General features: G+C 48.1%; 3 protein-coding genes across 8 annotated transcripts in view; 1 reads left to right on the top strand and 2 right to left on the bottom strand.

The window, feature by feature from the left end:
• Window positions 1-466: 466 nt before the first annotated feature.
• On the bottom strand, window positions 467-15,201 carry AKAP10 (A-kinase anchoring protein 10). 3 transcript variants are annotated; one of them, XM_085240689.1, is made up of 15 exons: window positions 14,959-15,200; window positions 12,755-12,802; window positions 11,655-11,837; window positions 10,774-11,328; window positions 9,501-9,599; window positions 9,199-9,283; window positions 8,768-8,891; window positions 8,072-8,208; window positions 6,964-7,108; window positions 6,288-6,461; window positions 4,789-4,898; window positions 3,871-3,953; window positions 3,261-3,313; window positions 2,578-2,673; window positions 467-1,936 (listed from the first exon to the last, which is right to left on the bottom strand). In XM_085240689.1, exons 1-15 carry the CDS (start codon window positions 14,978-14,980, stop codon window positions 1,931-1,933), a joined length of 1,920 nt encoding a protein of 639 aa, XP_085096815.1. In that variant the 5' UTR covers window positions 14,981-15,200; the 3' UTR covers window positions 467-1,930. The 3 variants fall into 3 exon arrangements, 2 of the variants coding, with proteins under 2 accessions (XP_085096815.1, XP_085096816.1); XM_085240690.1 differs by lacking the exon at window positions 14,959-15,200 and adding an exon at window positions 14,634-14,913; XR_014887530.1 differs by lacking the exon at window positions 3,871-3,953 and having other exon boundaries at window positions 14,959-15,201.
• A 596-nt stretch (window positions 15,202-15,797) lies between these two features.
• LOC109370682 (uncharacterized) overlaps window positions 15,798-26,145 on the bottom strand; it is a 54,636-nt gene continuing 44,288 nt past the window's right edge. For 2 of the 3 annotated variants that reach the window (XR_004161812.2, XM_085240832.1), the window contains 2 exons: window positions 25,590-25,708; window positions 23,618-25,105 (listed from right to left, as the gene is read on the bottom strand). Coding sequence is in view for 2 of the 3 variants with exons in the window: in XM_085240832.1 (XP_085096958.1) it covers window positions 25,100-25,105; window positions 25,590-25,708 (125 nt within the window). In the remaining variant the exon portion in view is untranslated. The other variant, XM_085240831.1, reaches the window with a different exon arrangement.
• LOC146543032 (LHFPL tetraspan subfamily member 7 protein-like) overlaps window positions 18,835-26,145 on the top strand; it is a 55,804-nt gene continuing 48,493 nt past the window's right edge. Inside the window, exon 1 of one of the 2 annotated variants that reach the window (XM_085240829.1) lies at window positions 18,835-19,281. In XM_085240829.1, the coding sequence (XP_085096955.1) occupies window positions 18,994-19,281 (288 nt within the window). In that variant the 5' untranslated portion in view covers window positions 18,835-18,993. The remainder of the gene's footprint in view (window positions 19,282-26,145) is intronic. The other variant, XM_085240830.1, reaches the window with a different exon arrangement.

The following is a 26,145-nucleotide window of genomic DNA, read 5'->3' as shown; positions in this document are numbered from 1 at the left end:
ACGTGCAGTTCAGCACCGCATTGCAGGATGTCGACCTGCACCTTTCCCTACCACGTTTGTGATCACAGCCCAGCCTTGTGAGCAACCTCAGTTCCTGTTGTGCAAATCACACCTTGAGCTAAGGAAGGAATCCTTCAGTGCTTCACACTACAGCAGGTTCAGAGCTACCAGTGCTCCCTTAACACGCAGAGCAGCCAGAACTCTGCCTTCCCAGACTTGGGTTTTCCCCATCATCTCTCCACACATCAAAGATATCAGGCACAGCAACAGTGAGACACCTAACACAGCTCCCCCCCCCCCCAGTTCAAAAACTTGTTTAACATTTATAGACATCATTTCTAATTCAATGCCATCCATTACAAGATTAAGAAATGTTTGCAAACATAAAGGGCAAACATTACAATGTTTTATCTCTTTTATGAACCTCCATGACCTATGTTAAAAAAAACCAACATCAAAATTCAAATCCCATCAAAACAGAAAATTGACACAAATTTTAATATTTATATATTTTAAATCAAAACACAATTAAATATAGTATGCTTTAAGTACATGAATACTTGGGCATGAGAGAAATAAGAAGTGGTACATAGTACCAAAAACCTATACACAGCCTTTTTTGCCTTTTTTTTTTTATATATAGACAATACAGTGTCTCTCTATACAATCAAATATTGCAACAGAATAACACTTGCTAGTCAATCAAAATATTTGGAACACTGGAGATGATTTGAGTTCTTTTGCAAAGTGATTTTTTGCACAAGTTCAAGAAAAAGAAAGCAATCATGAGTAAAATAAAAAACCCAAAGTAGAAGTGTTGTATATTAAAAACGCAGTGATGTAACAGAGTTACACACAGTGCTTTTGATACTCTGTAAAAATCAATTCACTGGGAAAAATGGAGGTGCTGCATCACGCTGTGGCTTTACTTAAAGGTTTTGTATGTTGCAAGTATTGACAGTGTCAGGAAAAAGGCGGTCAGAGGTCATTAAAGTTATTTTCCTTTGTAAACCAAACATCTGGAATTAGATACTATGTTGGTTTGAGGACAACAAGCTATGCAGAATGGCAGTAACACATGGCAGCAATTACTTTTTTCCTTGCTTAGGGGATGGAAAGGAAAAAAAATGGAGCAGTCTACCGGGTAGAATCTCCTGAAAACATGGTGTGCATTCACAGCCGAGGCTCAGGAGCAGAGGGTTGCACAAGCATAAGATTTAGAGTCTGCTCGAGTCTGCTGTGTTAGAAGCAGGAGATGAATGTAAGTGTGCAATTGTCAGAGCTTGACAAGGAAGAGTCACACCGTCCAGGCTTTGCTCATCATTCTACGCTGCCTTCAAAGTTAATGTAGTTATGAAGTAAAATACATTTATCTTACAGTTGAATACTCATCTATTTCAAGTAAGGAAAATTAAAAACTTAGAGCTTTTTAGGTCATTCACTGCCAAATGAATTCATCATTTCAGGTTTGCTCCTCCAATGGCCAATGTCAGGGGCACGTTCCACGGCCTTTGCAGTTACGTGTTACAAAATCACTGGTTACAGAACTAGAAACTACAGCAAAACTCTCCCCTCCTTGCTGCGGCTTGTGTCCCCTTCCAGATATTTTGCTTAGGAGTCTTTTTGAGACAGGGTCAAGTATTTGTGAAGCTGATCAGAGTTTTTCAGTGACACGTTCAGCAATGATCTCTTCATCTCTAAAAACCATCATGCTAAATGCCACATACAACAGGAAAAAGTGTTTCTTCACGCTCTACAGTGGAGGTACAGGATTGCTTCTTTTTAATTCTTCCTTATAAACGAGGGAGTTATCAGCAGTTGGAGTAACAGTGCTTTGTTTTTATTGGCTGTGTTAAAGAATCCACCAAATGGGAAAGTTCACTCATTCTCAACGCAGAAAACCAGATTTCCTGTTCTGGCATTTCTAAAATCATAGCTGGAAAAGGAAGAGCAGGGTTAGAGTTCATCATACCCTAAAACACACACACAGACACTCAATAGAGAGACATTTCGTGTTCACAAATGTTAAAGCCAGGTGTGCTTATGAGTTTGGGAAAGAAAGAAGAGCTACTCTCAGTCTTCAGCTTACAGTAACATGCTTAACTGAATCGAGAACATCTGCAGCCACTTGACATTTCCCAATATTGTGCTGAGTGACCTTTTCATCCAGTCAGATTGGAATTATGTGATTTGTAGCCAAGCTATTAGGTGAAATTATTATGCAAGTCGTTTAAACATAACTGCTGCAGAAAAATCAAAAGTCACATAGTGAAACTATGGACCAATGATTGAAGCCTAGTCTGTAGGCACCAATATGCATCAAACATTAACATGCAACACTAAACTGCTTATCAACATGGCTGCAGACTTGCACAGAGCCACTGAAGATATCTGTTACAAAACTCCTATAGCCCTGTACGTAGGTTGAAAGGAGTCCAACCTTTGGTTCTTCAGATCATACAAGTCTGAACTCCTGGCAGTGTGCATTTCAGAGGCACCAAGAAAGCAAGTGAGAGCTCTGCTCCTCCCACACCTTGGCTCAGGTCAGACAGAGGCATGCATCCTTCCACCTCTTACCGTTGTGCCCTTCTCTGAGCGCTGCTCGCAGTGTGCCTGCTGCATGACATCATTGACTATCATCTTTGCTATCCGCCAAGCCATCTCTTCTTGAGCCTGCCATGGAAAAACATCCCAAACACAGGTGGAATTGTTAAATGAGAATACAGCATTCTCAGCATCATTCGTGTTCTCGACCTCAGACACGCAGTTAACATTCACAGCACAGTGACTTGTAAGCAGATCTTCCCTTGATGCAAATGGACTTGGCTTCCATGCACTGCATTCAATCCAATTAATAGGAATATTTACTGCTTGATGCAATTTGGTGAATTTTTTATACTTTTCCAAACCCCTCCAGAGGGGAGAAATGCAGCCTGTAACCCATGTACAGTGATCACTTCACAGCAAAAAGCAATAAACATGAGCACTGCCACTCTTAGTAAAGACACTGTAATAAAACCCTGTTGACTGTAAGCACATTGTTAATTTTGTCAGTTAAACCATCAAACACTGGTGGGGGGAATAGTGACAAAAAGAACCCCACACCATCTCACAGGTGTGAGGTATTTGGTACACAGCCTGAGAGTTCTGATTGGTGTTATCAGAGATAGAGAAACAGCCAGGATTAAGAACCCAAACACTTGATTTCCCTAATCTGAACTGTAAAGTATGCCACAAGGAGCAGATAAAAGAGAACACACCTCATCCGTGTTTCCTTGAACCCACTTCTTCATTGCTTGTGAAAACATGGACCCTAGTTGAGACAAAAAAAAAAAAAGCTATATTAGCAAGCTCTGTGGCACATCCTTATTGGAGCTACTTCCCTCTACATTTCTGAATGGCCTGCACTGCTGTGCCAGAGAACACAAGAGAGGCATGAAAGACAGGGGAACAGAGGGAGCCATGGTTCTCTTGGCAGCAAGTCCAAATCATTCCTTTTTCCCAGAAAGCAGAGTGGAAAAGCAGAATTAACAGCAGATCCTAAAGTGGAAGGGAAGCATGTGGTGAGCTGAGGTTCTTTTTCATTTTGAAACCAAACCTTTGAAGGTCTGATCAGCTCAGCTGCAAGAGGCTTTCATCCCTGCCACGTTCCATGGAGAGCTCCAGCTCCCACAGGCTGCTCGTACTCCCAGCTGGACGAGAGAAGCAGGACTTGGCTAAAGAACATGGCTGGAGATGGGCTTTGCCTCAGAACAGGACAATTCACTAAGCATTTCTGTTTGGCTCTAAACAGAGCTGGAAAGAGTCAAGAATCATCTTGACTGAAGTAAGGAAAAGTTCTGTGGCTGTTTACTGACACTGAAAGCAAACCTTTTGATTTTTTGACATCAGGCTCCGGTTCAGATTCTCTGATAAACTGCCCCAGGTCACTGACTCGTCCAAATGTCATCTTCCTGAAGAGAGAAGGAAGAATGGAACCACACAGGTTTCCAAGAACTTCAGCACAGGGAAAGTTATCCATCAGGAAAACAAAAGAGATCAGTACTACACAGATTCGTGTCCGAAAATCTGGCATTTTACCAGTTACCATTTCCACCTAAAATTGATACACTGGGGAAAAAAAAAAAATCTCCCTTCCTGTATATCTGAACATAAGAGTCTATATTTAAAATTATTCTAGAAACCTGAAGTAGGCAAATACTTCTGTGACTCAATCCTATCAGCAGGCAGTGCCAGCAAGTGCTCTACAGTACTATAAAACATTATTAAGGAGAAAACAGCTTAGAGTACTTAAGGGGACAGAAGAGTGGTAAGGAAAAGAAAAGCAAAGTAGCTACAGAAACAAATTTCTGCATGAGACCCACAGAGCAAAAGAGATTTACAATGACAACTTAAACAGAAAAACAGCAGTGCAACCTACTAATGAAGTACAAGCCCTTTTCTTTTATGGAAGCAGGGAGAAATCAAAGCTCTACGTTACAGCATCAAATGCATTTTTTTTTTTCTGTTGAAATCCAAATAGGAACTGCTTTGCTATATTTTGACTCCAAGAGGAGTAACAGCTGGAGGAAATCCTAATAGAAATATTTCTGGCTGCCATTCTGGTCAGAGAAATGTTCACTATGACGTTGGTGTTAACACACTAACTACAGAAATTTACTTTCAGACACTAAGATAGACTAAGACTGCAACATTTTGTACCTGTGTGCATTCTCAGTGCAGAAGGACATGGCAAAAATGAGAAAGACATGAAACACATGCTAGGAAGAATGAGACACTGAACCTTACCCTGCATATGTTCGTTGATATAAAGATTCTGGATCCAGACTCGCAGCATCTACAATTATTGCTTCATCAAAATTTTTCAGGATTTTAACATTAGCCTTTTTGACATTGGACTACAAACAAAAATTCTAAGTATTAGTGCCCAATGCAAACAACTAGTAGCTTCTTAACACTTAATTACTACTTTAGAGCTTTTACACTTAGGTGAACCTCCAGACATCTCTGTACAAGCACAACAGAATTAGAGAGCATCTACATAAGGTGAGTTCCTCATGCAGCCCAACACTGTTTATAAACAGAGGATGATAGTTACACAGAGCCACCAGACACAACGTGCAGGTCAGCACACACATACATGCAGACTGCTAAGCATTATCAGCCAAACAGATCTGTGTGTGCATGGCCATTATTTGTTTGTTTCACTCATCCTTCACACCCTTGGTGAGCAATTCCCCAACACTGTGCTTCCCCCATAAACAGAGAACAGTATTTATCTTTTAGTCTGGAGCATTTATATAAGATTATGCAAAAAAAAATTAAGGAAACATTTGAGCACCAGCAGGGAGAACACAAATGCACAGCAATCTACAAGCACCTTAACTCAGAACAAACATTACAGCAGCTGCCTCGCAAACTCTTTCCTGCTGGTCTGTGTAAGTGCTGTTCTTTATGCAGAAACATGCAGAGAACTGGAGATTCTCCTACTCAGATAAGTAGGAATGTACAGCACAAAGCACAGCACTCCCTAAACCCTCCAAGCAAGCCAGTTGTAAGCAGTTTCTCCTCCTCCTTCTATCAGACAGCAGGATAATTCAAGATGGTCAGAACACAGATTTTGCTCCCATTCTCCCATTTCACCAGGAAGTACAAAATTAGTGAAAGCAGACAGTGCTGCTTCCAGGTTGCTGGAAACACAGCACGTCAGGATTGCTGGTCTACACACCAGATTAAATCCCCTGGTAGCACTGCAGCATTCAGTAAAACCAATTCAGCAGAAGCAGATCCTGCTTGGCTTTTCTGCTCTCAGCTGGGCCTGCATTTGCAAGCTGGTCTGGTTATAGATAAACTAGAATCTGCTCATCTTTTCCCTTGCCCACATTTGAATTAAGAAAAGCTAGAATTTTTGGGACAACCCCTGGTTGAAGGGTTTCCCTGATGTTATTTGGATGGTTTCAGAATGGGATGTGCTCCACTGCCTGTGTCTTAAATTAAGCCCATGGAGGAACGTGGTTCTTAGGAGGCAGCACCCCAAAAGATAATATAAAAAGATGCTGACCCACAACCAGGGCACTGCACAGGGCAGATACCTTTCCTATGACACTGAGATGTGCACTGTGTAAGAAAGCCAACAGAAACCAAGTCACATTCTTGTTTCTACACAGAACTGCAAAGGAACAAGCACACAGCTCCAGTTATGGTTAATGAACTATCAGTGCCCTGCCCAGCAATGGCAACACGACTGCAGCGTTTACCAGAAGGGAATCAAATAAAAGAGCTCCTACCTGGGAGGCAGAGCCATCAGGGCCCCCTATGGAATCACTGTCTGGAGAGCCACCAGGCCCTTGAATACTCAGTGCAATGTTTCCTCCTGGAAATTCATCTCCTCGAACTGAATGGATAAGATCATTCAAGTATTTGTAATAAAGGTTGCTGGACAAGAAACCAGGCAAAAAAACCTGAGAGACAGAAGAAGTCCTCTTTAATCAAGGCTGTCCTGCACAATTCCCATAGGTCTCTTGTAGAACAGAAGGGACACATGAACACCTCAGCCCTTGTGTAGATGGTACAGGTGTTCCCAAAAAGGAATTAAGCTGGATTAGCTACTGCATTACTTTCAGTCCTGCTGCAAAATGAAACAAATTGCTAGACAGTAACCAAAGCCCCACAAACAGGAAATGAAATTCAGATTTTTTTTTTTTCCTCTGGAAAGGTCTGATCACCCAGCAGGCTCACAGCCATTTTGCTACAATACTCAAAACCACACCTTGCCATCTTTTCAAGTCAGGCTGGGGAAAACATGCTAGCAAACTTCACTAACACAGCTGTATTGCCTACGCAAACAGGAAATCATTAAAACAACAGGACGAGGCAAAGATGCTAAAAGGAATGCCTGACACTGCAGAAATCTCCCCACCACCCCTACCAACTGCCAAAACCAGTCTGAAGGAGGTGTCTCACCGTCTCCATGGTAGTCCAGGCCTGCCGCAGGGGAGTAGTGAAACAGTTAGGGAGAGGCCCACCTTCCCTGCAGATGTTGGATTCAATCTCTAACCTCACAGAGTCATCAAACCCAAGAGGATGTGTGGCTTGAAGGGAGAAGTACCTGCAGCACCAGACAGGAGAAGACAACACGAAAGGTTTTGCAAAGTTTTGCCAGTGCTGAATACCTGCCCCTCTTCCACCAGAGGCCTTTAACACCACTGCAGCCAGTAGATGGTGCTGGCTTCAAAAATGTATGCACAGCTCAGAACAACAAAGGGCAGGGAGGAAAAAAGTCTCCAGTTCACAGAAACAGTTTTGATAAAGCCTTTCTCTGAAGGTTGGGATAGAATAAACAAAGCATAACGTGATCATCAGTGAGCAGAACCTGACACACAGCTCTGTAACAGAGAAACAGGAATGAAGCAGAAAATATCCATGACTGTGAAGCAGTCATTTGCTCATTAAAAACTGAGTTTGTTAATGAAGGAGGAGGGAAAAAGGGGTGGAACCAACACAAGCAAGTTCTTTCCTTCTTGTTTTTTACTTCGTATCAGAATAGGTTCTCAGCAAGCTTCTGATAACAAGCCTCACAATTAAGCTTCCAGAAGCAGTTCTTATGTCCATCCTCCAGCAGCACTACTGCTAAGCTGAAACTCAAAATAAAGAAAAAGTAACACTACTGAAGTCTGGACATTTCCTTCAAAAAAATCTTTTGAAACATTAAAAACAAGCTCTGTGTAGCTTTTACTGTGTATGGTGAAAGCACTTGTAGTCTACATGTAATGGCTAAGAGAATTGGAAACTTAAGATTCTTCTGCACTTACACATCTGCTTTAGCAATCAAGTCCTTGAAATCCTGGTTTTTGTTTAAAGAACAAACTCTTTATAAGGATTTTCTCCTTACGTATGAGGAAAACTCTGGGTTTTTGTGCACACACAGAGGCCATCTAAATAACACGTTTCAGCAAAGCAGTGCAGAACTGCAAAGCACCATCTGAAAATTAAAAGCTCCTCCTTCACTGTGCAACACAGAAGTATAAGGACAAAATTAGACTTCAGAAAGATAACTGTTGAACTCCCTCACTTGTCATATAAAATCATGGCGTCATTCTGTGCTTCTTGCCCATCATACTGGCCTTTTTTGGCAGCAAGTTGAGACTGGAAGTTATCCGCTGCCAACCAGAACTGCAATACATTGACTGCATCTTCCTTCTCCATGTACTAGAAGGGAAATTTAAAAAAGAAGTTTCAGCAAGCAACTACAATTAACACAAACCCAACCCATCCCACTGCTTGTTTGCATTGTAGGAGAGGCAGACAAGAATCTGTTTTCATGCTATGCTGGGCTGGAACAGGACCACACAACTGTACAATCATTCAACCCATCACTTCAGCCCAGTGCCCTCTTGAAGTACTAAAATCAGAATTTTTCTTTATCTATATTTAATGCTCTCCAAGTCACTGCTTCATAGGGCAAGATTAAGAAGTCCATATCAGAGCTCCTACAAAGCACAGTCGCACAAAAGTGATCACTAAACTGAAGATACAAATACTTATTCTACAACACAGCATAAAGGTTTGGATGTGTGAAATTGTTCTATATGTGGACAAGAAGAGTACAATCCATTTCAACTATATTTAAACATAATCCAGGAAAATGATACACCTCATCTCCCTGGTTATATTTAAGGTGTCTGTATTGGAGCTTTCAGGGAACGAGTTATTTTCTATCAGATGGAAAGGGACAGAAAAAAATACAAGCCCCAAACCTAACACTCACCTCAGAGAAGTAGAACAGAGCTGATTCACAGAAAAGTATGTCAGCCAGATAAACAGTCCCACTGGTCAGCACCTCAATCTGGTATTTACAGAAATGTTGACTTCGCAGAAACTCACTAAAGTGCCTGCAGGCAGAGCAACAATTTATTATTAAGGGTCAACAGCATTAAATGCACTTTATGAACCAGTTCCTTCTTGCCCCAGAAGCCTTCAATCAGACAGAAACAGCACAGGGTACACAAACACGAGAACAATACAAAGAATGCAGTAACATCACACAAACACAACTTCAGCAAGCAATCACAAGAACAGATTTGGAGGCAGAGATCTGAACACAGTTACAAGTGCAGAAGACAACCATGCAATGTTTTATGTCTTCATAAGCATTTTTAATGGGACCACCTTTTGCAAAGGACAACACACACCACTTACTCTTGTTCCATTGCATTAAACACTATGGACTGTGCTGTAACAAAGCAGTTAGGATCCACTTGTCCATCTTCCCCACAAATTTTTGCTGTAAAGAAAGAACAGCTTAGTTGTAATGCACAGTTTACTGACTTGAAAGATGGGCAATGGCTAGTTCATGAAATACTGCACTTCAAACCTGCTAGAATCAGCTGGTCCTGCCCGTGCAAAAAGACCTTTTTCAAGAGACACTGGCACTACTTTCTGAAGATTCCAGAAATAGGTCATTATGTGGAAGTTCTAAAATAAGCAGAATGCAGTCTTACCAACTATGTCATTTCTCATCGCTTCTGTAACAGGTATTGGTTTAGCAGCATCAGGAGAAATATATTTGGTAAAAGTACTAACTGCATCCCGTTCTATACCTACAAGAAAGAAACACAGAATCAAACTCTGTATTACTGGCACACGCTTAAAAAGGAGTGAACGACAAACAAACACCTGCTCTTCAGAAAAGCGAGTAACTGACCAGCAGTGACAGCCTCCTTCCCACGAAGCTTTCAGCTCCTTACTCCACACTTCACTATCAGCAAGCTGCTGTGGCTGTGCTGTCTCCAGCCAGGCCACAACAAAACCAGCACAGACTATCCAGTGAGGAGGACTGCAGCAGTGTAGCTCCAAATTCCCTACCACCAAACAGAAGAGTGCCCTTATCCTCAGCTGCACCCCTCAGTCCCAGCAGTAACACCTCTGCTTTCTAGAGTATCACTGTTTGCTTAAGATACTTTGGGGCTGAGGTTATGTATTCTGAAGGGATATGACAAGTAACTAGATGAGAAAGGCAAACAGTAAGAGAAAGGGATGCAACACAAGGAAACAGTTGAGCAAACAAAAGGAACCACTATGAAGAAAGGAGTGTTTCCTTTTTGACTGCAGACTTGCATAAAATGAGGGAGGACTGAGTAGATGCAGAGTAAAGAAACAGGTTACTGTGCGTGTAGCTTACTATGAAAAAGAAGTACTTTAAGGGCATCCTTACTTCCAGTAGCCTCTGAAGAGGTGGACTCCAAATGAGAATAATCAGTTACAAGGGAAGGAACTCTATCAAATAAATCCAAGAATAAGAACAGTACGTTCCATGCAACATTCCTACAAGTCTTTTCTAATGAACACGTAGGTACTAATGCTTTTGTAACCAATATTTTATGTTACACAGGATATTTACCTTCCGTGGGAAGTTAATCATCAGTTCTCAGCCCCATTATCCAAATTTCCTACAATTCTCTTAAGTCGTGGAGTGGGATGAGTGAGGGAAACACCAGACAGTGCAATGTTCATCTTTGTTTCTTACGGTCACACGCGGAGGATCAGAGCATGTAATGATTTTTCAGCAGCACATTTATTTTTAAACAACCAGCAAAAATATACACCACTTACATTGACTATCAGCTTACACAGTGACTTACTGGCATACAAAATGATTTCCCTCCTCACAGCATCACGCCACGCTTATTAAGAAGACACGAGAACCCTGACAGCTCACCTCGCACATTCCCCATCTCCCCACCCTTTTCAAAAAAGGGAACACACACCACTTACTTTTCATTAGTTTTCCTGACAAGTCTTTTAGTGCAGATGAGGGACTGTTTCTATTTGATACTGTAAGCTTGGAAGATTCTTGATGATCAGCAGGAACAGAATGTGTCCCTGTCTCGGATTTTCTTAGACAAAGAACGCTGGTATCATCGCTCTCCTGACCTGAGAGCACGTGGTTCCTGCTGTTGCGAGTTCTGTCGTTCTTGTCTGGAGTCACTGATCTGGTCCTGAGCAGATGGACAGTGCTAGCATCCTCCAGTCTCTCCTCAAGCAATCCAGGGGGAGAAGAAGATGCAATTTCCTGCTGCTTTGAGGGCGACACCGGCTCCGCCAGTGAGCTCTGCTTAACTGTGTTCAGGCTGTGTGCTCTTATACGGGACCACGTTGTGGAGTGAAAGCTTTCAGCCTCTAACCAAAACTTAACCAAGTGTTCCATTCTGCGCAGTTCCATAAACTGGATAAAATAAGGGAGGGCTACACTGTCCTGCAGAACTTGTTCAAGGGTCTTTGAAAGGCTTGATTTGGTCTCTTGAGCCTGATAATTCAGACACGATCTGCCTAAAGAAAAACAGCAAGGGAATGATTCCATACTGTGCTACAGATATTTGTATTCAATATAAAAACACAGGCAGCAAAGAGATGATTCTAACTGATGGTCCACAAAGGCATCTCTTGTAAGAGAAACCAAACAGTCAATGAACTTTATTGCCTGCTCAAAATCCTTCTAGGCTAACATAGACACCATTGAAATGGCAGAGAAATGTTTCAGTTACCTAATCTACTTGACTGAAAACCAACAAATAAGGAGCACACCAGTAGCGTGCAAAAAGGAAAAAAAAAAAAAAGCAATTGTTGGCAGTCCTGCAGAACAGATGAAGCCTTACCTAAGTCTCCGAAATGAGCAGCTTCCATGTGACTTGGCTGCTTCTTAAGGGCAGCTGTCCGACTGCTAGAAAAAGAGTCCATGTTGGCAGAGATGGCATTAATTGCCACATGGCTTGGTCCTGCAGCCTCCAGCAAGGCATGATTTCTAGTGCTTCTTTGAGAGGAATGTACAGGTACTGGAGCTGGAATTAAGACAGCAGTGATTAAAAGAAAAGGACTCTACCACCATTTCTATGCATTATCCAACATGAAGCACTCTCAGAATAAACCAGAGGGGCTGCAAGAGTATAACGTCCCTCGGTTCTTTGAATACGTGGCTGCCTACTTGAGCCAAAAGAGCACAAAGAATTTCCTCATACAAAAGTCAAACACTTTAAAAGCATCAACTAATTAATGCTTGGTGACAGAGCTGGAAAAAAGCAACATGGCACAGCGACGCCAGTTTCAAAAGCTCATGGGAAGCTGCATTTCATTAGCATGTCAGGCAAGGACATCTCACACCTCTCCTGTTAAAAATAAAGCGAGTCAGATGACACGTTATCTCAGCACTACTTCATCGTGATGCACCTCATCAAGGTGTCAGGGAAGTTGGTGTTCTTGACTTTCATGCTGCATCACTTTATTTTTATTCCCCATTAAGTGACGTGAGATGACAGGAGCTGATGATTTTACACTTACACAGCACTGTGACAGATAACTTGAAGCAGCAGTACAGGGGGACTAAAACATCCATTACAAACACTTTAGACGAGGTTTTTTTTAAATCTAAGCATCAAAATTGCAAAGGACACAACAAATAAGCAAGGAATTTCACAAGGAATTCAGCATAGACAAGGAATAGCTCCTTGCAGGTGACTGAGTTTTGTGGTTTCTCTGCATTGAAGCTCACATCTGACATAATTTTGTATTTCTAGATTCAGCAGATTGGTTGGGAAAGAGCAGAGGAATCAGCACTGAAGAACAGAACCAAGTGGGGTCCATTTTGTGTTTAAGGCTTAGGCCACGTTTTGCTCAGTTGTAAGGAAGTCATCCCAGCAGTAAAACAAAAGTGGCAGACGACAGTACAGATCTGATGCTATAAATGAAATATTGATCTTACTTTTAATTGCTTTCACATCTGTGGTCTTTTCTTGTTCTTTGCCTTTCACTGTAAAACATAAAGGGAAATGTTACTGCTATTTTGAGTGATAAAAGGCATTCACCAGAGAGCGAACGTGACGTTTCTAAGTTCAGCAAGTATCAAAGGAAGATGCAAACCACCACCTTGTTCAAAATGATCTTAAATCTGCACGTCTCAGAACTGGCAGATTTCCAAAGCTGCTGTGCTGCTTTAATTTCCAAAACAAACCCTTCTCATTCATAAACTAAGTCTAACGAAAGACACGACATTAGAATGATGATCCGGAAAGGTGCTGCCCAAATGATTAAAGCAAGGCTAGGTTCTAGGTTACTTTAACAAACAGCACTGATGGGAAGGGACGGGACAGATGTGTTTTAAGAGCAGGGCACCAGCAGGTGCTCTCTGAGCCACAAGTCACGCCTGGAAACAAAAGGAGAGCAGTGGTGTGCACAGAGCCAGGGCCAGCCCAAGTTAACACACAGCTCATCCCTGAGCACTGATTCTGGACACCTCCCAAACAGATCCATGAATAGTAACCGACTCCAATCAAACATTTACATTATAAAACATGAGATTAAAAAAAAAAAAAAAAATACTTCCAACTCCAAGTGAAGTGTTTTAAATATTTTAACAGGAACCATCAGCTCTGGTTACATAACGGGCTGCATGGCCGCACCGCCAGCCTGCATGGGGAGCGGGCAGTGCAGGGCTGGGTGGAGCCCTCAGGGAGGTTTAACTTGCTGCTTTCCACATTCCCAGACACAGAAAGGTTTCAGCTTGCAGCCACAAGAGATGGTTTCCTTTAAACTGACCTCCTGCAGCCAGATCCAACCTGGACACGAGCAGTGACAACGACCAGCTTTTTACATAACCCGGCGTGCACTGATATGAGGGAGAGACATCACTAAGAAATCCACATGTCTGAAATAACACCGAGCCACAACACAGACAAGGCAACCCGCATGCAGCATTACCAACTTCCTCTCTCTTTAAGGACACAAGGAGTGCATTCATCAAACTGAACCTTAACTTCTGACAATGATTCCCACATTTCAGCAGAGAAGTCCTCCACGTGCCCACCTTCCACTCAGCTCTGCTCATTCCTTCCCAGCAGCCACTCGGCTCCTCCCTCATTCCCCACACACCGCTGCTAATACAAACTCCTGGGTCACACTGCCAACCTCTCTGTGCACACGCTGCTATCATTTCATTCAGAAAAAAACACTTGTTTTCATTTATACCCCACATTGCATCCTCTTAAGAACAGGAGTCCAACACAAAGACAGCAGCGCTTTTGTCCAGTTTTGGCCTGTATGTGTCTGCAGTTTTATCATAAGCATTTATTTGTTGCTGCTCTCCCAGCTGCAGTTTGAGATCTCATCTAAAGTATCTTTACTGCAGATAAACAAAACAATATTAATCCACGTACAATCTGGATGAAAGCTCACTCATCTCCTGCCTTTAACAGTGCCTCCTTGGGGCATTCAGCTCCTGCTGTGCTTCTGGGGCCAGAGATTCTTTCACCAAAGCACGGCGCAGACACTGTTATGCACTGCAGCACTTCTTTGGTGAGAAAGTAAGTTATCATGGAAGCCGAGGCTGTTTGGTGGTTCAGCACAGGAGGGACCTTCAGCCCCCATATCAGCCCCCCCCACACACATCAGGCGCAGCAGAAGCAGCTTGGGGCAGTCTGCTTACAGACAACACAGACATGTAGATCTGCAGCTCCGCTTCAATACACAGACAGCCCCGAAAGGATGACGGCACTCACAAAACCCCCAGCGGTTCAGAACTGCTAAAATGACCCGAAGCGCCTTATTGCAGCTCCGCATTTCTGGAGCCCTGCTCAAATCTCGACCTGCGCCGTGTAACACCCGCAAAACGAATCACGGGACCCTCCGGCGCCGATTCCCGTCGCCGTTACGAAGACCTCAGCACAGCTCGGTTCCTCTTTCCGCCGGAGCTTCGGCCGCAACGCGCAGCGCCCCGTCCCCAACAGCGCCGCACAGAGCAGCGAGGCGCCAGCGGCAGCGCCAGGAATGGCGGAGCCGCACCTCGGGGAGCCCCGCGCGGCCCGAGCCAACCCCGGCCGCTTCTTCAGCTCCGCGCGGTGCCCGGGCCGCGGCCGGGAGAGCGGCACTCGGGTCTGCCCGCCTGCCCGCCCCCCCGCGGCCCTCCCGTACCTTTCCGCCTGAAGAAGGACATGGTGCCGGGGAGGGGGCGAGGCGGCCGCCGGGAGGGGGGAAGGAAGGGGCGGGGGAGCGCGGGCAGCGAGCCGGGCTCCCTATGAATGAGGCGCCTTCCCCTGCCCGCCGCCGCCTCTCCCTCCGCCTCTTCCTCCCGCGGAGGAGCCAGCGGCCGCCATGTTGTCAACAACCGCCCGCTCCCTCTTCCGGCCGGCGAACGCGCAGAGCGTGTCGGGATGCAGCCGCTGCCCCCACCCTCGGGCGGCCCGCCAATCCGCGGCATGGGGCGACCATCTTGGAAGAGGGCAAGGCATGGGGCGGCCATCTTGGAATAGGGCAAGGCACGGGGCGGCCATCTTGGAATAGGGCAAGGCACGGGGCGGTGAAGCGCGGCGCCATCTTGGGAGAGGGCGGAGCGCGGCCCGGCCGGGCGGGGAATGCAGCGGGGAGTTTCGGAAAGGTCGGATCCCCGAGGTGCGGCCTCAGAATGTCCGCTTTGGCCGAGGGGAACGGGGCGAAGGAGCCCGCGTCCTTCATAGAAATCCCGAGTTGTTCCCATGCGCTGAGCTGAAGGGCTCCGTCTTACGGCCACTGGGGGCGCTGTGCGGCGCTGCACTGTGGGTCACGTGGGTCCTGCGGCGCCGCCAGACCGGCTCTCGCTAATTAACACTCATTAATTGCATAAGAGCTGTGCGGGGAGCTGCGCGGCGCTGCCGGCTCTCAGGCAGGAGGTACAGCTCGGCAGCGCTCTGCAGCTTGTTCTCTTTGAATGTTATTTCTGCTAACTGGTGCTCTTTGATACGGCTCTGTGCGTGCCCAGAGGCTGGCTGGAGGAAGGTGATTTGCATAATGAGCCGAATTATTTAATTGGTGCGTAATCGGAGAGGTTGGTAATAAAGTCAAATATCCAGGAGGTGAACAGTCAGAAGGAATGGGGTGAATCGCAGAAGGGAGGTGAACATCTGTCAGCACTGGAACCCGGAGCTGCGCCCCAGCCTGGCCTCCAGCACCCCCAGTACAGCACACAGCTGTCGGCTGTGCCCGCGCTGCTGTGCTGAGGGGCTCCAGGCCTGCGGGTCACCAGGAGGTTTTCACTGTGTTTGCTGGCGTTGAGGGAGGATGTGCTGCGTTGCAGAATCACGTGCTGGCTGAGCTGCCGCTGCTAGTGAATGTCCTAGGAAAGCCTGATCCTCTTTTTGACACATCTTCCTCCTACTGCCGGGCCCGTGGGCCACCACAACACAGCTGAGCGGTGGTGGAAGCGGGCAAGCTTTCCAACAAACAGCTTTGTTCAGTCAGCCCGGACCCTTCCATGCTGGGACACGCAGTCCCAGGAGGCTGCGCTGCCAGCTGTGAGGTGGCAGTTTTGCCATCAGGAAGGCAGGGCTGTTAGGGACCCGGCCAGCTGGCACTGTGCTGTTGGGTGGGTAAACTGTAGGCATCCCCCATCACACTTGATGAAGATGACCTTTTATTTTGCAATTAATTTTCAAGCAGCGGCTCCTTTTCCAACAAACTAATCCAAAATCTGTCAAAGGCCTCGAGATAATTCAATTATCTTTTTATCAGATCCTAGATAATTGATGAAACCTCGAGCTACAAGCATGTTTGGCATGAATTACATTTACTGGACTGAAATTATCTCCCCCTTTTGGGAACGTGCAGAAAGGCTGAAGCTCCAATCCAAGCTTCATCTTTCAGCTTCAGACCCTGGAGACTGGAACAGGGAACATGAGAAGCATCAGATTGTGGAGTTTGTAACAGAACATGACAGATTAATTAACGGAGTAATCAGATGAAATATGACTTCAGGACATAGGTTGGCCAACACCAGAGTAGTTCGAGGACACCTCCCTAAATTAAAGTATTCAAAGGAAAATAGAAAGGTATCATTGCTTGGTAATTTTCTCCTCTCTACAGCTTGAAAACTAAACAAGGTTTTGTACATGAAAAGATTTACGTGGGATCTGCTTGTTTGGGCAGAATTAATAAAGCAGAACAAGACTTTGTTGATAGCTTGGTGTCTTTGACTCACAGATAATTAATCACAGGGAACTGCCCAGCTCAATTACAGCGCTCAAAAACCACATGTGTAACAAACCGTGTTTTAGGCTTTTTCCAGTTCTCACATGAGAACAGAATGAATGAGAACCGAAGGGACAGAACAGGCACTCATTTACTTACACGCACTCATTTACTTACACGCACTTATGTGGTGTTGGGATTCCATCTCATATGCCAACTTCTCACTGCTTTGGGAACACTGTAACAGAAATGGATATGAATGGATTTCAAAGGAAAGCAATTATCCCACGTAGGAAACCAAAGTGATTCCATTCAAACATTGCAGTCCCTCCTTGTCTCCTGCTGCTGAGCGTGTGGCTGAGCAGGAAGGCCTGCTGCAGGTGGGGAACTGGCACAAGTGAGGGCTGGGGGGCAGCTGTCTGACGTGACAGGGGCAAAACCTGAACGTGGGAGTGCAGTGCAGAACCGTGTGAAACACAACACGGCATTCCCAGCAGGATGGCTGCATCTGGGGCGTCTGAGCTCCATGTGTTTCTGCAAACCTGGGAACCTGGGAAAAGAACACTTGGTGTGATTTTGTCCCTTATGAACTTTCCTCGAAGTTACAGGCTTACAAACGCGCACAGCGCTTTTCAATGCGAGGAAAGCACACATCCGCATGAAGCAAGACGTCCCCAGAAGCAGGGCAGCGCTGCATCCCCGATGCTCTGTCCGAGGGCTCGGCAGCGAAGCGCTGCTCGTTCCGCGCTCCGCTTCGGGGCATTCCCTGCGCGCACCGCGAGAGGGAGCGCGGCCCTCGGCTGCTGCGTGCGGTACCGGAGCTGGGGGCTGCCCGGCTGGCGCCGAACCCACGCGCCCGGATCTGAAGGGAAAGATCTTTTTCTCCTTTTCTTCTATTTTCTTCCCCCTTCCCTTCCCTTCTCTTCCTTTCCCTTCCCTTCCCTTCCCTTCCCTTCCCTTCCCTTCCCTTCCCTTCCCTTCCCTTCCCTTCCCTTCCCTTCCCTTCCCTTCCCTTCCCTTCCCTTCCCTTCCCTTCCCTTCCCTTCCCTTCCCTTCCCTTCCCTTCCCTTCCCTTCCCTTCCCCTCGCTTCCCTTCCCCTCGCTTCCCTTCCCTTCCCTTCCCTTCCCAAAAACTCTGTCCAGGTGCCCCTCATCTCTGTTTCATTTCTGTGGGCAATAACTGCCTGAAGCATGTTTGAAGATACTGGGGCAGAATAAACGATTTGGTGCCGTGTTTACAAAGGGCTCTGCCCGCCTGGGGGCAGCTGGGGGCTGCTATGGGGCGATGGGAGCAGTCAGATCTGCGGAATAGGAGCACAGATGCTCAGCGCGTAATGCGGGGCAGAACCAAACCTGCCCGATCCGTGAAGTTTCACGGTGACTGCTAAAACCCGTCAGCGCTGGGAGGCGCAGCGTTTGGATTCGAAGTCCCAGTTCCCGGCGATCATTCTGCGCTTCACGCGCTGTAGGGAAACCCACACGATGCAATGGTAACGCTATCCCTGCTCCGGGACCCGGACCCGTGCTGGGGACGTCCGGAAGGCGCACCGTGCGTGCGTTCCAGAATCCCTTCACGATGCGCGAGGAATGCCCCCACATGAGCTGTGCAGGGTCACAGAGCAGCGACCCCCCTCTCCCGCCCCCCGGGAAGGCGCAGCCCCGGAGCCGCAGCGCTTTCGGCGCTGAAAATAACGCCACAAACGGCAACTCTTTGCGGAGCCTTTCCGCACGCGGAGAGCCGCGAGCTGTGGCGACGAAACGCCGTAACCCCTCCGAACGTGCGCGCAGGTGACGGGGCGCCGCTCCCCCCGCGGGACTCCCCCTCCCCTCCGCACCCCGCCCGCCGCGGGTGTCGCAACCGCGCCCGGCCTCAGCCGCGCCCCGTTCGGGGGGGGAGCGACGCGCAGACGGCGCGCAGGGGGCGCGGGCAGCGCTGCCGGCCCCGCGCCCGGCCCCGGCGGCCGCTCCGCGCCGCGGCGGCTGCGCGGCCGCGCTGCGGCGCCGCCGATGCTGTCGGTGCCGGTGCCGGTGGCGGGCGCGGGGGCGGCGCGGGGCACGGGCTCCCTGCCCCGCCGGCGCACCATGTGCAGCGGCGTCGGCTGCTTCTGGGCGCTGCTCTCCGCGGGGCTCCTGGCCGCCTGCGCCGCCGCCTTCCTCTCCCCGGCCTGGCTGCTGCCGCCCGGGAGAGCCGCCGCCGGCTTCGGCTTGCTGTGGCGGTGCTCCGGCCCGCCCCGCGGCTGCCACGGCTCCACCGGTCCCGGCGGCTTCGGAGACATCCCCTCCGGCTCCTGGCAGGTGAGCGCCTCCGCCCCGCCGCACCCCGCCGTCCTTCCCCGGGCTCCCCGGTGTTCTCCCGTCACCTCCCCGACACGCTCCCGCCCAGCCCCGCTCCAGCATCCCCTCCGTCATCCTTTCTGCGTCTCCCCAGCCCTGCCCCAAGCTCTCTGGTGTCTCTCTTTCCTTCTCGTCGCCGCTTTAATCTTCCCCCGTCATCACCTGACCATCCTCTGTTCTGATCCAGGCTCCCAGCATCCTGTCCCCCGGACCTGCCTTAGCATCCCAGTGCTGCCCCGAGCATCCCGGCATCACCTTCAGACCCCTTGCTTCCCCTGTGCATCCCTGCATCTCCCCGTGCTGCTCCCAACCATCCCTCCATCCCCCGCATCCCCGTCTCCTGTCCCCGAGCACGCTCAGGATGCTCTCCGTGGTGGGGATGCTCGGCTGTGCTCGGGGCAGCGCACGGAAATCTGCCTGGAGCCCCGGTGCAGGTTGGGGGCAGTGCCGGCGCGGTGCGCATCTCGGCCGCGGTCCCGGCGAGTCCTGGCTGCTGCGTCCCTCATCTCCCGACCTGCCCGGGTGAGCTGCTGCATCTCGTAAGGGAGGGAGTCAGGACACAACAGGGTTTGGTGCTTGCAGGGTTTGATGCTTTCTGCTGAGGCTCTGGGCACTGATTGTTGCCCGAGGCTGCTAACCACAACGCGCGGATCCACCAACCAGTTCTGGACGTGGGGACTGGTCTGTTGCTCTGCCTGTCCAACCTCCTCTGTCAGGTTTGGGAGAAGGAGGCCAATGTCCCTCCGCTTGCCCCCGTTGGCTGTAGGGTCGTGTGGTGTCCTGGTGTAACAAAGAGCTGCCTGCCCCTTGACTGCACAGGGATCGTCAGCACACAAAGCTCAGCCCTGCTGATGCAGGCTGCTTGCCCCTCTGCCCTTTCATCCTCCTCTTTTCCTTTCCTTTTACTCCAAGCTTCTCACTTAGAGATTTTTGCTGCTGCTGCCCCAAGCACACAGCTTTGATTCACCCCAGTTTGCAGTGCTGTGGAAATCCCACAGTGGGGGTGAAATCCCCACAAGGTTGTGGCACAGTGTGTGTCAGTAGCTGAATTCCTCAGCTGTTGTGAAGCTGTGCTGTTCTGCCTCCAAGGACGCCAGGTCTGCGTGCGATGCTTAAATCCTGTCACGGTCCTTAAAATTGTCATTAAAAACAAATGTTATGAATTGTGAAGAGAAGAACCGGCTGCTTACAATCCCTCCTACTTATATAAAAACATGCAAAAATGCCATTGTTTCCGTAAGTTGGCCTTTGTTCAGATGTTTTTGCAAACGTCATTCAGATAAACACTTCCGAGCAATAACAAACTTTCAAGATAAGGACGGAGCTCAGCAGTGACTCATTGGAATAAGCATCAACTCCATGCAGCCTCAGCCATCACACGGCTCCACAGCCAGGCTGTGATGGAGCACAGAGCCCTGAGCACCCGGGCTGGGGTGAGCAATGCTGTGCTACTGAGTGGAACTTATAGGAGATTTTGGTGATGCGTCTTTGCCACCTTTTATTAATGCCACTCAAATATTGATGAACTACAAGCAGTGCTGTCTGTTGCAGGGAAAAGTGCTCCCCTTCCAGCTTCGTGGCACGGTGACGGTCAGAATACCTCCAATGGTGGCTGCTTGGTGATGTGTGGTGTAACAAAACGTCCCTGGCAGTTTGGCTCAGGCAGGCTGTGGCGTTGGCTCCCTCGTGTGAGCGCCCGCACGTGTCGGTGCCCAGCAGAGCTGTGAGCTCTGGTTGTGAGATCAAGCAGGAGATTCTTCTTCAGGGAATCTGTGGCTCTTTTTTTCTTTGCTTTCAGAACTTGTGACATCCATTTCCATCCTTTTAAGCAATCCTGTGGGCAGCTCCTTTAAGTGAAAGCCAAGATCCTCGTGCGGAGGAGAATCTAGGAGCTTTTGATAGCAACCACCAGCCCTTTGATGAAGTGGCAGAGCCTGGCAGGAAGGGTTTGAAGCTGTGGCTATGGGGAGTGAAGCAAGCAAAGCTGACACTGGGTTCAGGAGTTTCCAGTGCAGAGCTGGTAGCACAGCTGGGGGGGATGCTGAGAACACACCTGGGAGCATGGCCACCTACAGTGCATAGGGTGGCAGCAACTCACAGCTGGGATGTGATTCTGTGATGTCCATCTCTGGGCGATGAGATTCTTTTTGTCTCCTGTGTCACATCATCCCCTGCTCAAATGTGCTGATGTGACGAAAGGGTGGGGGAGCGTTCAGCCCTGTGAGTGATGGTTGATGCCAGTTGTGTGTTTGCACTTGGGGGATTATGGTAATCATGCTACAAATGATGCTTTGAATCATGTCTAGAGGTTAATTAACATGCCTTTTTTCTCTTAAGAGGGCCTTTATGTCTGCTTTGGGTTGCTGGCTTTTTTCTGCTGCCTTTTATAATTACTTTGCAGCTTTCTAATGTCTTGGGCACCTTTAATTAACCCTCTCAGTGCTCAGGCTGCGGGGGTGTTGCACCCACTCCAATACCCAGAGATGCTGTTGATGACACCAGGGCAGCTCACGCAGGATGAGACCTTTCAGGGGCTGATGGAAACCAGAAGGGGGCTGGTGGGAGCCAGGCAAGGAGGTGGCACTGTGCAGGGACCAATGCTGATGTGCATGAACAACTGATGATGGAAAGGAGGATCTGTTGTGGGAGCACTCTGAGCTGTTGGACACTGTGAGGGTTCGGGCACTGACTGCTCTCTGCAGCCCAGCTGGTAGAGCCAGGGAAAACAGGCAAGCTTTGGAGCCCTGAGCTGCTTCCCCACATCTCCCTGTGTTTCTTTTTTTTTGTGCCAAATCTGTGCCTGCAGATGTGAGCGTGCAGAGTAGTGCTTTAGGCAGGGATCTTTTTCTTTTTTTTCTTTCAGTGGGAGCATTTGGCTCATGCGTTCCTTTGTCAGTGCTGTACTTCGGAAGCCAGTACTGCTTCCTTTCAAATTTCTATTTTTATTTTTCCAGATAGTCTCCAATTATTTTCAGGCTTTGCCAAGCACATGATCTAAAATAACAGGAGCTGATCAGCCCATGATATTCAAGTTGAAAATGCATTGACCATTTGTTTATGAAGCCAGTGAGCGCACTGCTGGAGCACAGTACAAAATAACCCACTTAGGATGAGATGAAGGCTTTGCACGGCCCAGTGAGTTCTCAGGGTGGGTGTTTCCTGGGTTTTTGTCCATAGCAGGGTTGAAAAGATTCAGGGGAGCCTAGTGAAAATGCACAGAACAACTGCTTTCCCTTCTATTAGAAGATGCTGAAAGGCTGAATGTACCTTCACTTTCTTATTCAGCTCAGGCACTGGACAACCTAAGAGCACATGAGGAATTCATTAGGTTGTAATCAGCTGAGAAATGGCTTCTCATGACAATGATGAGCAGCTCATGTTGGCTCACCTGCCTACAGCCCTTGGGACAAACCAACCCAGGGGGCCCAGGGCCTCACACTTAGGAAAGGGCATCACCCAGGCACACTGGGTGTGTTTGGGGCTGAACATTGCTTTTGGCCTTTGTGAGACCCAGAGCAGAGTCAGGTACAGGATAGCAGTGGCATGGCAGGACACTGATGGCATGACATTCCCTCCATCTCCCTTGAGGCTTCAGCGCCTCTACCTTTGGGCTCCTCTCCCACAGCTTTGTATGGAGAAGCAGATGGGAGAGCTGGGAGACATGCAGGGCGTTCCTGGCCCCAGAAAAGGAGCTTGGCTTTGCTGCCAGTGCTGGAAAAGAGCTTATCCCAAGGAAAGATAATGACTGAGTGAGGGTGAGAAGGTCTGATTCGGTACCCAGCAACAGTGCACTGCTTGCTGCCTAATTAAAATTTCATTAAGTTGGTTCACATCCCTTGATAGAGGTCACAGGCACACCATTGATGTGCTAATGTCTTACTTTTCCCCTTTTTTTCCCTCTTTCACTACTATCCATCATCCTCTTAGATAAAGCAGTGCCATTAGGAGCTGCTTTCCAGTGTCCCCAGATGCAATGGCACTGGAAGAGAGACAGCCGCAATTCATCAGACTTATTATCTGTCTCTTACTCTCTCTCTCTAATTAAAATAATGCTTTTTTTTTTTTTTTTTGCGGTTTTCTTCAGTCAGCTTGAGCATTAAACTTTCTGGTGCTTGTGTTGAAAACTCTGATTAATTTACAAGTGGGAAGGTTATTTTACCTGAAAGGCCAGGACTGGCTTAGCCGTGGCTGTCAGGGGTTTTTGCTGAATTTTGAGTGCGAGCAGCTGAGTCAGGGCTGGGGAGCAGAATCCCGTGTTCAGACAGCTCCCCATCCACCAAAGCCTTCAGTCAAAGGGAAAGAAAAGAGGAAAGGAGACTCATTGCTTCCTCTCCATCCCTGTGTCTCAGCACACACCCCAGAACAGAGAACTCTTAGACACTGGCCACCCCCAGCAGCATTCTGCCCCAAGCCCCGTGTGACTGCAGGGCCGGTTTGAGGAGGCTGGACTTGCTCCCACGTCCCCATTGGATGACACCAGGCACTGCCAGTGCTGCTGGGAAGGGAACAGCATCTGCATAGGAGCAGGATGGAGACGGAATATCAAATAGGAAGGAGAAAGCTCTCAGATGGTGCCAAAAGGAAGGTAATTGCTGGGGAGGAGAAGATGAGGACGTGTGGGATCCTCTTCCTGGCCGCCGCTTTAATGCCGACCAGATGGCGGATGTTTGTTTCTGTGACTCGTGTGGGGGAAATATGAACAAGCTGTGAGCCTCGATCCACCCACCTCTGGGCACGCAGCTTCCTGCAGAGACAGATCTCTTTTCCTTGTGCCCAGGTGGACATTCATGGTTCTCTACCAAGATCTCCTCTCACACCTTTGCCCAAGGTGAAGGCACTGCTATTTCAGGACAGGGCAGCCTCACCTGCTTTGGTTTGGATGGAGAGTGGGGATTTCACAGCAAAACTCACAGAAACTTCTGGGAGGAGTGACAAACCTCGTGGCCACATGGTGCTGATGGCAGCGACTCTTACAGGGTGCGGGAGCGTGCAGATCCCTCCGGGATGGAGAGAAGGTTGCTTTGCTGCTCCATTGCTGCTGCTGTCCTGCAGACACCAGCCTGAGCATTTGCAGTGGATTCCCCCAACCCCCTTCCTTTGCTCTCCAACAGCAGTGGTGATGCCTCCTCCACCCAGCAGCACCTCAAGCCCCACAGTAGAGCTGGACCCAGCTGCCAACATTTGCAACCACCACCCAGCATCCTTCTTTCCTTTTCTCAGTTAGCCCCTGCCTTCCTTTCCTAATTATTATCTGTATTTACTCTCTGCCCTCCTTTCAAAGATGCTTGAGCACTTCAGCAGGACTGTGACTTTGCCTTAAGCCTGCTGCTGTAAACTGTGGCCCCCATCGGAGATGACAGCTCTCAGGATGGTCAAGCTGCAATTAATAAATAGCATTAATGAACAAATGGATGGCACGGCATATGCCAACACACAGGACGTGATGGCAGGAGCTCTGCCCAGCTTCCCTCTCAACAGGAAAGATCCAATGCAAAGGACAGAGCAGTTTGTCTCTGTCAAGCCAAAGACTGGATCCCATTTCTCAGCACCAACACACTGGAATTTGTTCTCTCCTTTTGCCCTTTTCACTTTAAGATGCAAAGATCACGGATGCTGGTTTCGCAAGATGAGCTAACTGTATTTTAAACTTTTCATTAAGGACATTAAGTGATTCTCCCAGGGTGGCTGTTGTGTGACATTTTAATTTTGACTTTTTGGTGAATGAAATGGCGTCTTCAGCAGATTTATCGCTTAGTGAATGGCACAGCTACAGCACGTGTCAGATCTGTAAAATATTAAAATAATGGGTAGGGGATCGCTGTTAATCAGAATTTACTACGCTACATAAAGACATATTTACAGTCCCACCAGGGGACTATTCATTTGTTTGGGGATAAACAATTAATCTCCCTGGGAGTGGGAGCAGAAAATCCAACGTGGCTTTATGCATCCCGGCACGGCGCAGGCAGGGCTGCCCTCAGCCCGGGGTGAGGCAGCAGCAGAGCACAAGGCCCTGCTCCTCCACGGCCAGCACTGTGGTGGGAGCTGAGATTTCTGCTGTGATGAATGGGTTTTTCCTGCTGCCGCTTGCGCTGGCCCTGGTGCATGGTGTTTGTTTTGCCTGCTTCCCATCTATTTTTGGTTTTCAGCCTTCACGTCCTGTTTCCTGCATCCTCTCCTTTCCTCTCAAAACACAGCAGACACGGAGAGCAGAGAGGGCGTGCTGTGCAGCAGGGGGGAGAGGCATTTTAGCTGCTATGCTTTGGTACCTTTGCTCCATGAACTCTTTCCAGCTTAGGGCTTAATTTTCTTAGGAAGCAGCTGTTGATCTGCAGGTGTGATTCCAGCACCAGGCAGGAGCACTTGGGTTCCTTTCCCAGACAAGCACCTGCAAAGGGAACAACAAAAGCAGAAATTCTATTTTACAAAAACGTATCCAGGATTATGGGCGATAACTCCAACGTTTTGGAGAAAGAAGCTCACAGCCTGTGTTTTAGCAGCTCTGAATATCACACACCAGCAACTTGCAGCAGGGCTGCTCACAACCTGCCCTGAAACTCCCTCTGCCTTTCCCTTCAGCCACCCATTTTGAGGCAGCTGCAGCACTGTGATCACTTGAACCACACTGCAAAACCACTCTGTTCTTTTATGCCCTCTGCCCTAAGGAGGTCAGCATCCCTTGCCCTTCAGTGTCAGGATGCTCACCATTTACCCGTGCCTCCTGCCCTCTTGAGTTTTAACATGCTCATTCAAAGCATGACCTTAATCCCTTTTGCAAAAGGATTCAGTGGATCGGGTCATTTTTTGGCCACTCACTGGATGCAC

This window comes from Meleagris gallopavo, chromosome 21, assembly GCF_905368555.1.
Source record: "Meleagris gallopavo chromosome 21, MGAL_WU_HG_1.1, whole genome shotgun sequence".
NCBI classification, from domain to species: domain Eukaryota; kingdom Metazoa; phylum Chordata; class Aves; order Galliformes; family Phasianidae; genus Meleagris; species Meleagris gallopavo.
This window is presented reverse-complemented; position numbering and strand designations above follow the sequence as displayed.

Excerpts from the sequence above, each read along its gene's own strand:
- AKAP10 (XM_085240689.1), bottom strand. The coding sequence starts at position 14,980 with ATGTCCTTCTTCAGGCGGAAAG. Across the intron at positions 7,109-8,071 it reads GCCATGATTTTATATGACAA|GTACTTCTCCCTTCAAGCCA; the intron begins GTGAGGGAGTTC and ends CTGGTGCTGCAG. Across the intron at positions 4,899-6,287 it reads CTGATGGCTCTGCCTCCCAG|TCCAATGTCAAAAAGGCTAA; the intron begins GTAGGAGCTCTT and ends TTTTGTTTGTAG.